General features: G+C 40.2%; 1 protein-coding gene across 5 annotated transcripts in view; it reads left to right on the top strand.

The window, feature by feature from the left end:
* utrn (utrophin) overlaps positions 1 to 15,581 on the top strand; it is a 142,503-nt gene that overhangs the window by 110,119 nt on the left and 16,803 nt on the right. For 3 of the 5 annotated variants that reach the window (XM_005734472.1, XM_013911201.1, XM_013911202.1), the window contains 5 exons: positions 579 to 690; positions 4,222 to 4,358; positions 10,472 to 10,510; positions 11,009 to 11,074; positions 13,357 to 13,422. In XM_005734472.1, the coding sequence (XP_005734529.1) occupies positions 579 to 690; positions 4,222 to 4,358; positions 10,472 to 10,510; positions 11,009 to 11,074; positions 13,357 to 13,422 (420 nt within the window). The remainder of the gene's footprint in view (positions 1 to 578; positions 691 to 4,221; positions 4,359 to 10,471; positions 10,511 to 11,008; positions 11,075 to 13,356; positions 13,423 to 15,581) is intronic. The other 2 variants (XM_005734470.1, XM_005734471.1) reach the window with 2 other exon arrangements.

Here is a 15,581-nt window from a genome sequence, read left to right as displayed (position 1 = left end):
TTGACTTGGAGGTGTCATGCGCACTGTTGCATCCTTTGATATATAGCTCTCTTTCGTAGCTCATCAGTCAGCTAACCTTGGGAGAGCTGGAAAGGAGAGAAAGATAAAAGACTTAAGCTATTATGTCTGAATGGCTCCTGTCTCAATTTAGCTGTTAAATGGCCTTCTGGCTACAGCTGCTGCTGAGGACAACATCCCAACAGTTGTTGTCACATTGTTGTGCTTTGGTGAAAATCCAACTGTCTGTCGCTCTGTCAGCACATTTTGTGTGTGTGTGTGTGTGTGTGTGTGTGTGTGTGTGTGTGTGTGTGTGTGTGTGTGTGTGTGTGAATGTGTGTTTGTGTGCACATAAACATATTCATGCAGCAAAGGTTGATGGAGTGACTCTGGAAAACAGCAGCTCTCCAGGTGACTCCGGAGTAGCCTGTAGAGGAGTCGTGTTGTAGTGGTGTATATGTGCCCACACACCCAGAAACACATCCTGAAGACATGAAAGTGACACACACACACACACACACACACACACCGTCCCATCTCAACTTATCTCACTTTTCACCTCGCCCTCTCTCTGTCTCTAGGTATCGCAGTCTGAAGCATTTCAACTACGACGTGTGTCAGAGCTGCTTCTTTTCTGGGCGCACCGCCAAGGGTCACAAGCTTAACTACCCAATGGTGGAGTACTGCACACCGGTAAGAAAGTAACACACACACAGACGTTGCTCACTAACTCATCTCATATCTCTTTTCCACATGCTCACACATTCCACTCATCCATTTAATGAAAGCACACGAATTCGGGGTTCAGACAGACTTCAGGCTTTGGTTACCTCCTAACCCATCTTTCATTAAAACCGTTCTGTGCCTGATGTCATAAATCACTGACTCGCACTCTTCCCACTCCTTGAATATTCATGTCCTTTTTTTAATACCCGTTAAGGGAAATCCGAAGTATTACAGCAGCACATTCATACATATTTTCATTTCCAATTTCTTTGCCCTTATTTTGTGCTTTTTTTTTGCTGTTCTTTTCATGTTTTAGTCTCTGGTTTTCTTTGTCTGGGTTCAACCAGAGTTATTTATTAAACGTGGATTGTTTGAAAGTCATTTGCATTCATCTGCAGCTAAAGTAGACTGCACTCTTCTGGGAGGAAATTTTTTTGAACTTTGCTGGGAGTTTCTCTCTGACGTTCACAGCAGCCTCAGTGAGAAATTGTGATAGATCAAGCTGTAGACTCAGGATAGGTTCACTTCTAAAGTATTGGGTAGGGTTTAGGGCAGGAGGAGTCTAGAGTTAAAAAGTATGAAAATGCATCAGTTCCTAAATCGTTATATGATACCGCATATACATGATGAGAATGGTAAGGTAGCATGATTAATGGAAGTTACTGGTAAGTATTTAGTGTATGAATTTTCTAATGAAACTGACAGACAGCATTTAATGTGCATAATACCTTGGCAGTCACCCAACGTGCTGAAGGTGGTTGGCATTTTACAGAGAAGTCAGAAACTGCGTGTATCAGAGGGCACAACAAGAGGCAAACGTATCGGATGTAACGTAGATTAGAAACAGCCCGAATCAAAACACAAACAGACTTGTTCACATCACGTTATACTGACGACACATTTAGTGAATCTGAAGCATCTAGGCTTTAACTAACCTCTTTTTTTTCCCCTTTAAACTAGGTTCTGTCAACTGCAGAATTTCTTGTTGCCTCACATGCTGTTAAATTCCTTTGTCTTGTTTCTCAATCAGCCCTCCCGAAACACCCCTGGCTTAATTCCGAACGTACAAATGGTAAAATACTCAAGGTTATATTTTTATCCTTCCAAGCCAAAAATATTTCACTTCACAGCTAGAGATGAATATTGGAAAAACGGGAGCTTGGCAAAATTGAACCTTGCTCTTCTCCTCAATTAGGATCTAACACTTGTGGGCTGACTCTTTTCAGTATTGCTTAACGTCATACTTTGAGTGACTCGAGTTTCTCTCGACATTTCTCATTTCTGTCTTTTAATTAGCTTTTTCAATTTCCTAAATGGGATAGATATTGACTTTGGAGGAGTGGCTGTAGGGAGCAGTGATCACTCTTCCCTGAGTTAAAATGCCCAGCAGCTGCCTGACAGACTTGACTTTGAAAAAACATTATTTTATTTTATTTTTTTTACTTTCAGCTGTGCTGCAGCAACAAACACTTAATCTGTTGGTTAATTATTAGTACTCAGCTACCGGGTAATCACTCAAGAGGTTACTGATTCCCTTCACTGAAAATAAAAATGGGGGGGAAAAGGCTTTTTCCGTTTTCACTTTTCTTATTTTTTTCTTAAAATCAAAGGAGATTTTATTGAGGTCTTTCTCGGCCATTTGCACACATGTAAATGAAATGCAAATCAAATACAGCAAAGATAATTGAAACTCTGACTAAGATTGATCTGTGGATATCCACCTCTACCTCTGTTGGAGCCAGAGCGAAGGGAGGTACTTCACGGGTTGCCCAACAACCCATGCAGTGGAACAAGACAGACTTAGATATGATTGTGAACTCAAGGGGGCCACGCTCATGCAAGAGATATGATGGCAGATCTTGCCAGAGGGACAGTAATCAGTGTTGCAGAGATCTCTTTTCATGACAGCAGCCTGAAAAGTGCAATAACAAAACAAAAAACAAAGATTAAATGAATATTTTAAGTTGTCAGCCAGAGTATTCAGACTCGTGTCTGCTATAACAGCTGCAACTTTCTGTTTGCTTGCATGTGTCTGAAAGGATGTGACAGCAGCATAGTATCCACAGGTTTTTCAGCAAGGGAAATGTGTGAGGAGAAAGAAAGAGTGGATGGGGCTAAGTGCAAGAACAACACAACATGGTGAAGCTGTGTTTTGCTCAAACACTGACGTAAAGCTTACAGCCAGATCAATAAAAGATCACGAAGAGAAACTTTGAAAGTTTTGACTCAAATCCCCGTGTAAAGCCCCAAAACTCAACTCCAGGTTCATAAACGCTGCATATCCATCTCCACGGAGCTTTATTGAACCTCAGCACAGTGAGGACTGGGAGGAAATCACCCAGATCTTGCTGTTTCAACCTGAGAGATATAGATCTCTGACGAAATAATAAGATGTGGATCACCTTATTGTCTCATTTTAAATCTCACAGTTCAGCGTAGCTTTATCTGCACCTGTATAGTAAAAGTCAGACTTTTTTTTAATTGTTTTTTTCTTTATTTCCCTCAAAAAAAACAAACCCCAAAAAACCATCAGCATGATATGTAATTATACTTGTGTGTCTCCCCATGCTCGAACCAAATTGTGTTTCAGTTTTATGCTTTTGAAAATATTAAGTCCATATTGAATAATAAACGCATTTTGCAGAGAGTTACAGATTTATAGCGGCTTTGGTGAGACTCACTGCGGTCATTTAATAAGATTGTTTTCTCATCTTTGTCATACTGTTTATTTTATGGCCACAATATTGTATTTTTTTTATTGGCTTATGATTTTTATGGGAGTGCTGTCTTCATATTTCTCATTGTCTTTGTCAGGGATATTAAACAACTTTGGGGCGTGATGTATTGATTACCGTAATTTCAAAGTTTTGAACTGTCCTAAGAGAATATTGTGTTTCAGTTTGACTGCGATTGCCTGTCTGGTCATGTTATTGAAACGTCTTGACTCGTTTCCAACTGGGGTCTTATATCCCCCCCCCAATGTAATAGAGGCAGTAGAATAAAAAATGCATGTCTCTCAATCCTCACAGGAAGGAGCTTACACACATGCACAAATTTTTCTCCAGCTTTAGTATAACTCTTCTGTAATTGCTGTTGGTTTGCTCAGGCTACCATCCTAAATTGTGTGGATTAGTCAATAAGCCGAGTGAACTCAATAGAGTCTGTTCATTTATGCATATCTGTCAACTGTAGGAGCTGTGTATTTGCCTGCCTGCGTGTGTGTGTGTGTGCGCGCGTGCCCCTGTGTGTGTGTTTAGCAGTGGTTGTCTGCATCTTTTGGAAGGGATTTTCTCTCCCTGTGGTCAAACCCGTTTGGTAATTTACTGGTTGCTTGCGTGGCGGAAAGCGCACCTCTGCTAAGTATCTAATTAGCAAACACATTCTCTTACACGCAAATGCTTATGCGTGCAGAAGAGACTGTAGAAATCTTTGAACTCATTGCACACCACAATAAATAATAAGCGACCCCCTGCCCATCTATGTTTTTTCCTCTTACAGACGACATCAGGTGAGGACATGCGTGATTTCACCAAAGTGCTGAAGAACAAATTCCGATCTAAGAAGTACTTCGCCAAACATCCACGGCTAGGTTACCTACCAGTACAGACGGTTTTAGAGGGCGACAACATGGAAACGTAAGTAACCCATAAGGTTTTTTATACGTGCTTTTGGATCACAAAAACTTTTCCATAGTTGCTATAACCCTTAAAGGTTGTTTTGTGTGTCCACACTGTTGTTAAGGACTATTAAGCAGCAAGTTAACCCTCCACGCGCGATGCAATATCCTCACGCTGGCATTTCTATTTGTGCTACCATTAAGGTGTAGGAAGGCATAAGAAGACACACTGACTATTCCACCACATAAGCACTGATATAGTCTCAAGTTTTCAAACTGTTGCAACATGTCCCAGTGTACATCTGTATATCTCTGAGCTTCAGTGCTGGAGTAACATTAAAATGGTGATAAAACCTGATACCGACTGTACACTCAACTCAGCTGCAGCAGCTTGATTTTTGTAACCTGGTGCATGACTAGCCAAAGTGTCACAAATATGGTGGCACGCACAGAGTTTGACGGCACATCATGTGGCAGACGCCGCAAGCATAAAAACACCATTAAAGTTCTTAGAGTCTTGTTTTGAGGGCATTGAGCCCCCCAGCATTTCTTTAAATTTTGCTTTCAAGGAGACAGACTTTCTTTCACTTTCATTATAGTGGTCTTGAGTATCAGTTCTCCAGGGTTCTGAAGCTCTTTGAAAGTTTTTCTTTGACACTGGCTGCCTTTTGCTTATTTCACTCATTTTCAGTCCAGTCCTGCAACCTGGCCATTTTCAATGTTTTGGTTTTTCTGTTTGATTTAGGTGCCTTTTTAATGCTTGAATGATTCATATGTCAGTGCTGAGTGGCTTAACAAACAAAGGATGAAACACTGAGGCGCCTACACACAACTTAGAATTTAAAATTGGTACTTTTCTATCTTTAAGCACTTTGTCACTTGCAGCCTGTCATGAAAACATATAATTTGTTCCCATTTCTTTAGTTCGGTTTATGAAAAATGGCAAAGATAACAGAGTTTGACAGGAATAAAATAGTATTTTTGCACCAACAAAGTGATTCCCAAAGAGCTATCGGCATAGTGTGAACTGTGTCTGTGGTAAAAAAAAATAAATTAAGGACACCGGACAAGTGGGAGACAAAAGCAGGGCTGAAAAGCAATCTTCAAAAGATGAACAGTCACTGAAAGTCATGTCCTTAAGAAATATGAAAAAATCCAGCAAAGACTTAACTCAAAGCTCAAACATGCATTTAGTCTTTCACTCCATTCATCTAAATTTGGGATTATTTGCTCAGATAGTCAACAACATGTTCAAAGGAGGACAGGGGACAGCTACAGCAGCAGTGCGTGTCTGCAGTTATCTGCATCTTATCAAAATTGATAGAATTATGAATTCACAAAGATGTGCAAAAGACAGCCAACCTCCACAGAGCTTTGGACTATCCTTCAGTAAGGGACAGAACTGTGGTGTTCGCTGCATAAGCAACAGTTAGCACTAACACTCTTTTTCTTAATTCTTAGAAATGGACCAATTGAATTCAAGCGGGTGCACTGTGGATCCTTTGTCTGCAGCACTGGCCCAGTGATTATGTCTAATTTATGTCCCTTCTGCTACCAGCCTTAAATCCTACTGAAAAGAGCCATTTAACTAGGCCCATATTATGTAGATACCCTACGTCATACCTTCCAGGAGGCTGTCTGAGTTACTGCCCCTTCAAACAAGAGACTCACAATAAAATAAAACGTCCCTCACTGTGCATTTTTGTCCCCCCGTTGTTTCCTTTGTTTTTCTTTGTTAGTATTTTTTTAATGTGCCATCACTCACTCACTCCTAATGCAACATTCATTTCCGTTGAACCATGTAGTTTTTGCATCTTTTAAAGCAAAACAACTCTCGGCGCTGTTCACGTATGCACACACAATGAGTCACTTGTTCTCTCTCAATAAATTTTTCCCCGACTCGTGCGCAGTCACCGTTCAGATGGATTGCCGTACCGCTTTCATCCCTCCCATCCTTGCCTGTCCTCCTCACCTCCCACCTCGCTCCATTTTCACTTCTCTTCCTCTCTGACAAATGACTCCTGCAGAGCTTCTGGTTTGATAAATGTCTCTAAAAGGTAGTGAAATTACAGCGAAATGCAGGGAACTTTTCAAAATATGGCAGAAGCGAATGGAGACTTAAAGAAATTTAGGGCTATTTCATGCTCATCATTTTGTCTCTTTTACAGCATTAGGTCTCATCTGTGATCAGCGGGCCATCCATGTATCGCCACAGGCAAAGAAAGCAGCTTTTGGACCGCCTGTAAGATCTGGCCCAAACATAGCCAGTGTTAAGAAATGCTCCCGTTCATTTTAGCTCTGTATTGTCACAGTCTGGTGGCTTCTGCCATCTCTGCGTCATAAAAATGAATACCGTGACCTAAATTGAAATGGATTTTTCTGTAATTGGAACAAGGTCTGGGTTCCTGCTTTATAAGAGCTTTAATACAGATTAGGTAAACACCAGAACAATTGCAGTCATGTTTGTTGCAGTAAGATAATGCTTGTTTACAATTTTAAAATATACAGTTTTTAATTTCCAATTTGTTTTGCAGTTTTTATTTCTAAATATTAAGAGATTTTAAGTGTCACTCCAAACCTTTTTAGTGCGTTGTCAGTCTTCATTAGTCATCATAACAAAGGGAACTTTTAAGAAGTAGTGATTTTATAGTACTGAGCAGCAGAAGAGAAAATTCGATTGTCTGCTGAATAATCGCCCTCACTAATGCACTCGCTCTCTCGCGTTCCCTCTTCTCCACTCGTGTAACATTGTTTCTTTTTTGTTTTTTTTTGTTTAATTCCACCCACTCTCTCCACCTTGAGAGTGAGCAAAACACCACCTACTCTCACCTCCCACTTATATCTTTGCTTCATTTCACGGCAGATAGGATTTTTGATTCGTCGCAGCTATATTTGATAATGTGAAAGAACCATTCAAATGGTATTCCACTCAGTGTTAGGTTTTTTTGCTTTTCACCCAACCTTACTAGATGGAGCAGATGAGTCTCTGTTGTATTAGGTCTCGCAGGAAGGTTAATGGTTTTGAATGTGGATTTGAAAGCTTGTGGGAGAATTTTCTTATATAACTAAAAGTTTTAATGGAATGATTTGACAAGGATAAATCAATTGCAGACTTTTAAAAGGAAAAGTTTTCCATTGTCATATGGCAGTAAAATAGTTTTTATATTAATTACATTAAGAAAAAAAACTGTTTTATTATATATATGTTTGCTATTTTTAAATACTCAGTGGCCACTCAGTGGGAAGGGGGATAGCTCAGTAGGTAAAGTGGTTGCCCCATGATCGGAAGGTCGGGGGTTTGAATCCACTGAATGTACCCCTGAGGAAGGAACCGTCCCTACACACTGCTCTCTGGGCGCTCCACTGGTGGCACTGGTGCCCACTGCTTCACTGGGTGAATGGGTTAAATGCAGAGGAGTAATTTCCCTACGGTGACTAACACATACACATTATACTTTGTTAGGTACAACTGTTCAAACTCTTGTTAGTTCACATATATAGACAAGATGACCTGCTGATGTTTAAACTGAGGAAAAGAACAAACTAAAGGTGATTTACACGACTTGTAGTCAAGACCGCCTAAACCGAGACCAAGACGAGACCAAGATCAGAGGGTATCGAGACCAAGACCGAGACAAAGTTGAGACGAGACCAAGACCGAGACGAAAAAAGTCAGCCAGATGCTGCTTCGTTTACGGGTGTCAGGCATATTTGTGTTTTTGCTTTCGCACAGCACAGGAGGGATTGGAGCATAGCTGAGCCACTGTGTGAGAGCTGAGCAGCGAAAGGAAATTAAGTGAGGGTAGAAATGACTGAAAGATTAATAGGCTCTGTTTTGAGTTTTGTTAAAAAAAGAATGACTTCACATAGGAAAAAAATATATATCACATATGCAGGACACCTTAAACTAGGTTTTTAATTAAGCAGCAAGGCAGAACAAAGTCGGGGCTGTATCAAGACACATGGACTAAACCCCAATTCAACCAGACCCAGAACTGATCCGGAATTAAAACAGGACTACAACAGTTCAAAATCAGGACTACTTAGGACTTCACCAAAACAGAACCACAATCAAAACTACATGATAGTAGCACTAAAAATCATCATAGACCTGCACTACACTCATTTTTTAATTTGCCAAAGTCCACTATTTAGATTGAGAAAAGTTTATGTAATTATTTAGCCTTGTTGTGCAAACAAGCCTGCATAACTTAATAAATATAGAATTTGAAAAGTAACAAATGGTATCTAAGAAGAAACACTAGGTACTGAATACATGTTCTCATGAGTTTTGGTAAACAACCATTTGACTAACAGGTCTGTCTCACCTGGTTCTTGTTCCATCTCTGTTCTGTCCTCATTCTCCTCTCTCTCCCTCTGTGTGCTGACAATCAAGCCAAACACCAACATCATCAAATATACAGTTAAAACCAGATATTTACACACTCTTCAGCTAAAAACACAAACACTTTTTTAATTGTAACATCAAATCAGACTAAATGTTTAGTTTTTTAGTTTGATAAATATAAAAATTGTATTTCTTAATTGTAAATGGCACTAAATTGTATTCAAAATGATTTGCTTTGGTACCTGGTCAAACTTAAGCTCTCCTCTGTCTGCAGCAAACTCGCAGGCAGCAGCTTCTCCCCCCCTTGTTTTCTTTATTTCCAGAGTTCATCTAAAGAGTGAAGTTTTCTCACTGAATAGAGGTTGTATGAAAGGAAACACATCTGCAATCTGCAAAGCTATCTATCTTTGCAGAGCTAAAGACTAATGTCGGTCTCCTGAAAGGCGAGATGAGCACAACGAGTATTCCTCCAGGCAAAGATTTAGGCGGGGGTGTGTAAAATGCTGCAGCACTGCCTCCAAGAAGTTAGCTCAGCCTGCCATACCGACCCCCATCTCGTCTTTTTTCTCTCTCTCCTCTCCTCTGTCTGAATCTCCTGTTACATTTTGAATTCTCCTCACAGCTACAGAAGTGTGACTACGCTGGCTGCCCCGCTGTGAGAAACATAACCACCATGCCTCACGTCTCCCTCTGATTTTCTTTGCTTTAATGTGGGAACAAAAGCGCGAGGCAACAGAACGTCAACCTCAACTGTTATCTTAACAATTTCTAGCCAGCCTCCTTTGTGAAAACGGCACATTTCTTCGTGTTCTTGGGATTAGAAGGTGTCCCGTTTGTTTACAAATGACAATTTTGTGTTCTGGGTCGCTAAAAATAGCAGCAGTTATTGTGGGCTGGAAAGCAGAAACTTTAAAAGACTTGCATCAGTGTTTTATTAGCAAAACTCGATGACCCGTATCTTCGTTTGTGTGCTTATTGCACTGTTTTTTTAGTTCTCCTTATATAACATATTGTATTGGACTCAATAGCAGATTAACCAGGAAATAGGTTCTACTGTACTGATTTTTTTTTTCCTGGCTTGCTATTTCTGTAAATCCTGCAGGAAATAAATGAGAAAAGGGAATGAATTTAGGCCATATCATTCTGTATGCAGGAGCAACTGTGAAACCAATTTAATGAGATGTGTGTGACTGCAGCAAAATCAACTTGCATCATTAACCCGTTGTGTGTGAGATCTTTCAGACACACACAACCATTGTTTGTGTTACAGGGTGTTACTGACAGATCCAGCTGCCCATTTTCACTTTTTCCAAACTGTTTCCAAGTCTAGTTCTGAAACAGATTGAAGATAACTCCACGAGAGATGGTCTCGGCCACATTCGGTGTATATTTAGATATGTTGGTCACTGTTTTACACGCCTTTCCTGTGTGCACACGGGGGAAGTTTGCGCTCAGTGCTTTCTATCAGTCAGACTCTGTAGATATGGTTGACAGTTTTGAAAGGATGTATTTGATTTTGATTTTGATTTCCCCAGAGCTAAACAAGTATTTTTGCTGAGTAAAACTAACCAAACAGTGACAGAATCCGAAAGTCGAAGAAAGCCCTAAAGGCAAACTTCTCGTGTGCTGAATCCAGGCGCTCAGCAGCTGGACATACTTTTTCCTTCCACTTCTTCCTCTACCTGCTGTGTGTTTTGTTTCTGACCCGCTCAGTGGTTTTTGACCCTGAAATGATTTGTGGTTCCTTTACTTCCCTTCCCTCTCCCCTCCCGATTCTCTTACAGTCCCGTCACCCTCATCAGCATGTGTCCGGAGCAGTATGAGTGAGTATCTACGCCACCAGTAAACACCACCTCGTCTCCAGCCTGGAATGCCTTTTACTCCCTTGTTCACTTACTCATCTCCCCCCATCATCCTCACACCAACTAAGCCCTGACTGCTCTGCATGTTGCCTGCCCACCTGCCTGCCTGAGTCACTGGCTGAGCATGGGACCAAAAAAACTCTCCCCCTGTCTCCTCACCCTCACTTTTTTCTCCTTGTTAGAGCACCCAGCTAGCATTCAGTTGCTGATCCCAGCAGGCCTGTCAAAAACCATCCAGTCGCTCTTTAGATAATCCTGCTCTCCTATTTCTCTGTCTATGACCATGAGATTTGTTTTCTAGGTGATGTTATGAGGGGCTGTTAGGCTGTCCATGAACGTGTGTGTGTGTGTGTGTGTGTGTGTGTGTGTGTGTGCGTGTGCATGTGAATATCAGTGTGTTAATGAGCTTGTGTGGGCTTGCTGAATCTCATTCATCTCCATTACCCCGTTCATTTTCAGGCTGTCCCAGTCACCTCAGCTCTCTCATGACGACACCCATTCCAGGATAGGGCACTATGCCAGCAGGTAGGCACTGGATTCTCCAGTCACCATCCTCTCATTGCAAATGCCACGAAGCATGTGTGTAAAGAATCGATAATTGCATTTAAATGTTGAACGGCTTCTTTTTTGAGGACCATTTTAAAAAGTTTTCTATGAATTCTTGTAACTGCGGACCGTTATCTAATGGACATCAGCGTTTAAGTAGATGCTTTTCCCTCCCCCCAGGCTGCACTTCCCTTCAGTCTTCACTAAAATAATGATCTGAAAGGGGCAACAACAAATGCAGATGTGACAACCAAATTAAATCTCTCCAAGCTAAAGAAATGGAATAAATCGGAAACAGTCGGTGCTTGGAAGCTAGGGAAAACATTCAATTGTGGTTTCTTAAATGTATAATTTATCTAATGTAATTTCCAGTAAATGGGATCTAATTAAGTAAATAATGTGTTTTTAGTACCATAAGATGCATGTGTAGTGCAGGCGTTCATAAGTAATGGAACAGCTTTTCTTTTCTTTTTGTGTTTTAGTGTCATTGCACAGCAAAACATGTCTCAAATGGCTCTTCAGATTCGGAAACAAACACAAAAAAAAGTAAATTCTGCATCTATCAAAGTACCCCGTTGCTTATTTTAGGAAATTGAGCTGGCTCTATTGTCAGGGACATTAAATGTCTCCTACTAGCTGAGACAAAAGAAAAGAAAGGGAGGAAAAAAAGCCCAGAAAGATGGAAATGGCATGGTTCCAGCTAAACTGGAGACGAAAATAAGCATTTCGCCTTCATTTATGTGCTGAAAGTGTCATTTTAAAACTTGCTTCATACAAATTAGAGAAACCGGAATACTGTTTGCCAGTTTTCTTCTCAGACGGCACCAAAGCATCTGATTAAAATCGATAACGTTTGGATTTTTCATTGTTACTTTAAAAATAGAAAAAAATAATTGACCTGAACCTTTCAAGAGATCCATAATAGAAAAATACAACATTTATTGATGTTTTCCAAATCTTGATTAAAGTGAGGGAAATGCGTTTGTGGTAGAGGGAGATTATGTTTGGGTGCCAGGGAAGGCACAAACAATCCTAATATGCTCTTTTTGAACTTTGTGACAATCCATCACAGTGTTGACATACATTAAATATCAGCTTGATGCCGATGTCTGCTTGCTGAGTGGATTTAGTGGCATGCAGCCACCCACCACATGAGCTGGTGACATTATAGATGTGTTGCTAAAATCAGTCTAGTAACAGATTGGCCTGATAGCTGCTTTTAACCGCCTGCTTCAAATTATCTTGCTGTGTACATCAGCACATCTGTATGCACAGTGTGTGAGCTGCAGTTAATCATTAACAGCATCAACAAACTGATGTTTTTAGTAGTTTTTTTTTTTTTTTTTGCACTTGGACTGAATTTCTGTCGTGTTCTTTTAAAAATCATTTTAATACTAAGATCCACTGATATACTTGCTATATCCTATCTGTGCCATTAAAAAGATTTTCTAATTGGTCCAAATCTCATCTCCTGTATCAAAACCCAACCGCAGTTTTCCGGGACTTCTGCAGAAAGCTTTACTCATTATGACTCTCGTGACGCAGCCCTGTAACCTTCCATTAGCTACACATCATTAACCTTCGCTCACTGTTTCTGGTGGTATCGTTTCACTGAAGAAGTGACACCAGAATTACAATTTCAGCTGTAATAAAAACACATAAGAGATTAGATTGGAGCGTACGGATGCGCATGAAGATATGCACACTTTGATGAGATTTCATATTAGAATTATAGCTTCTCCCTTTAATGTATATTCTGTCAGAGATCAACTTCTTAATATTGTGGGTTATATTTTTAATCTGCCCGTTTTACACTGGTGTAAGATGGGCTTTGATGTGGGGAACCAGCCTCATTAGCATGGCTGCTTTGACTGCATATGTCATCAAGAAAACAAACGTTTTCCCCATAGCATGTCGTACATATTCATCCAAACATTGATCCCATACATTAGGATATAAACTGTGCATGCATAAAGTAGAATCACTCAATGATGTAATCCATTTCCTCCCTTAAAAACAAAAAGCACCAAAAAAAAGCCCAAACAAACTGTGGCATCTTTATCATTAACATGCTTGTGGACTCCACGAGATGCTTTAAATTTTAATTGGTCTGCTACTGTGGCATTAATATAATTTGTTGACGCTGTTGCTCTAATGCTCTGTTGCATTTAAATGAGATGTTGACAGCTTTCAAATGGTTTAGTTTCAGCTGGTAATTTCCCTGATGGTGTTTTTTGTTTTTGTTTTGTTTTTTTCCTCAGGTTGGCTCAGATGGAACGCTCCAACGGCTCTCTACCCACAGACAGCAGCTCAGCCACAGGAAGCATGTGAGTCACTGCTGGTCATTTTCAGCATTTTTCTACATGGTTACGTGTTTTCCATTCAACTATGTTGGACAGATTTCAATTTCCAGTGTCTGGGACTTGAGATTTGTCTAATAATATATTGTAACACCCATTTTAATGTTCATGAAGCTGATAATTGACAAGTGAATATGTTCCAGATATCCATATTAGATATTTGGTTTCATTATAATCCTCAGTGAAAACTGTTTACCTTGCTTTGCCTAGCACTTTTTAAAATAAATAAATAAATAAATACCAGGTAGCTTTTGACATCTTTGCACCGAGATCTGGAGACACAAAAAAATTAGAAAGGTTTCTTGGAGAGTAAAAGAAGTGAGAAATGAGGGGGAAAAGACAATGTGGTTGATTAGTGTGAAGTAGAGGACTTTAGAAAGAACGTACTGGATTAGAGTGCCAACAATGACAAAGTGAGAGTGTCTGCTTTCAGGATCTGCGATAACAACAGCGCTATCGTTAATCAAAGGAGATGAGAACATGGCAAACCGTGAAAAGAAAATCACAAGAAATGGGAGAAAAGCTGATGAGGAGCATGCGCGCAGAGGATCCCGATTGTGTTCGTGCTTCTGTCTGCAGGCCTTTCAAGTTGAAGGACGTATTGGTTCCCAACTAAGATCCCAATCGCGGGAATGAGCTGCTCTTGCGGCTCAAATGCCCTCCGAGCTCAAATAGAAACACACACACACACTCATCATTGCGGAGGGAATTACTTCTGGGTTTTGCGTCGTTTTTGGTAAGACATTTGTAGATCTTTAAGATTTTCCAAATCATAGGTTTGGATACGTGCATGGAAAGATTTAAGCTGTTTTTGTTTTTTTTTTAATTTTCAAAAACAATTTGAAGTGGCAGGAAAAAAAACCTTATACAAACGTGTTTTTGGAGGTTTTGGAAGTGGAGAGCAAAGAGATTCCCTAGACGCTGTGTGAACAGAAGCGAATATAGTTTGGGGATTTCTAAAAGGAAATTCTTCTTTAAAAAACAAAGAGTATTTACTGCATTTACAGCACAACAGAGGAAGGGCACACGGGGTGGATGGTTAAAACCTTTGAGAATCTGCAGTAAAGATAAAGCAACTTCGCTGTGTTGTAGGTTGTATCCCCTGCTGATGTGCTTGCATCATGTGGACCACTGCTCCCACACTTCACCTTCAACCAACCTTGATGCTTAGAATAACAGTTTCAGACGAAGACAAAACGCTATTGAAGACTCCCAAAAGCTGCATTTGTCCGCTCTCAATAGGAGGACCGAAGAATGGAAAGACAAAAACTGTTGGCGAGCAGGGCAAAGTAGAAACAGAGGTGGATTTATTTTCGCTCAAAGCTTTCGTAATGCGGGACGAACATATTATCATTACTCCTCCTCACTCTCTCTTTTGTGCTTTGCGCTCGGGCTTATTTAAGAGAAGAAGCCATTATCGTTTCTATCAATAGAAGTAATGTATTATCAACTATACATTGTTATTTGATTGGTTAGTGTTTTATATTCATGGTGCACCATAAAGCCATCTTCTATATATATCCAATTTCAGCAGGGTCATGTACATAATATGCTTTTTAATGCAGTAAAACCTTGCTCTAGTTACTGTGCTTTAAATAAATAACCTGGCCCTGAATGGGGAACATTTGTGCCTGCTGTAAACTGAATAACAGTTTACAGCAGGCACTGTTATATTTCAGCCTAAAGGGTATCGCTAATTGACTGGGAAAATTACCTACATTTAGTCTGTCTGCTGTTACATTTGACTATTGGCTAAACAATCCTGAATTCATCCCTGATGGGAATTGTTACACGTGAAAAGCATAATCATTAGAGCCAGCCTACTTGCCCTGAAATTTACTTTAGACTAGACGTCATGAGTGTCCACTTAAGTGCTTCAGTTCTGCAGCTGAATGCCATTCACAGTAGTTCTAGCAGCTGTTTTGCACATCAGTGGGCCCGTTAGTAACTTTGAATCAAATAATTTTTTTTTAAAGGCATTGTTATATAGACCACTACAGTGAAGCAGCCCACTCAGCCACACGTCCCTCTCTGCAACGAATTAACTCTCATTCCCCTTCCTTTCAAAGCTTTGAGTTTTGAGTGGTTTATTGTTCCCCCTCTTTCTTTTTGCGAGATTTACTTTT

The sequence above is a fragment of the Pundamilia nyererei genome, unplaced genomic scaffold (assembly GCF_000239375.1).
Source record: "Pundamilia nyererei isolate P.nyererei 1_Seehausen unplaced genomic scaffold, PunNye1.0 scaffold00058, whole genome shotgun sequence".
NCBI classification, from domain to species: Eukaryota; Metazoa; Chordata; class Actinopteri; order Cichliformes; family Cichlidae; genus Pundamilia; species Pundamilia nyererei.
The sequence above is the reverse complement of the archived record's forward strand: the minus strand, read 5'-3'. Positions and strand labels throughout refer to the sequence as shown.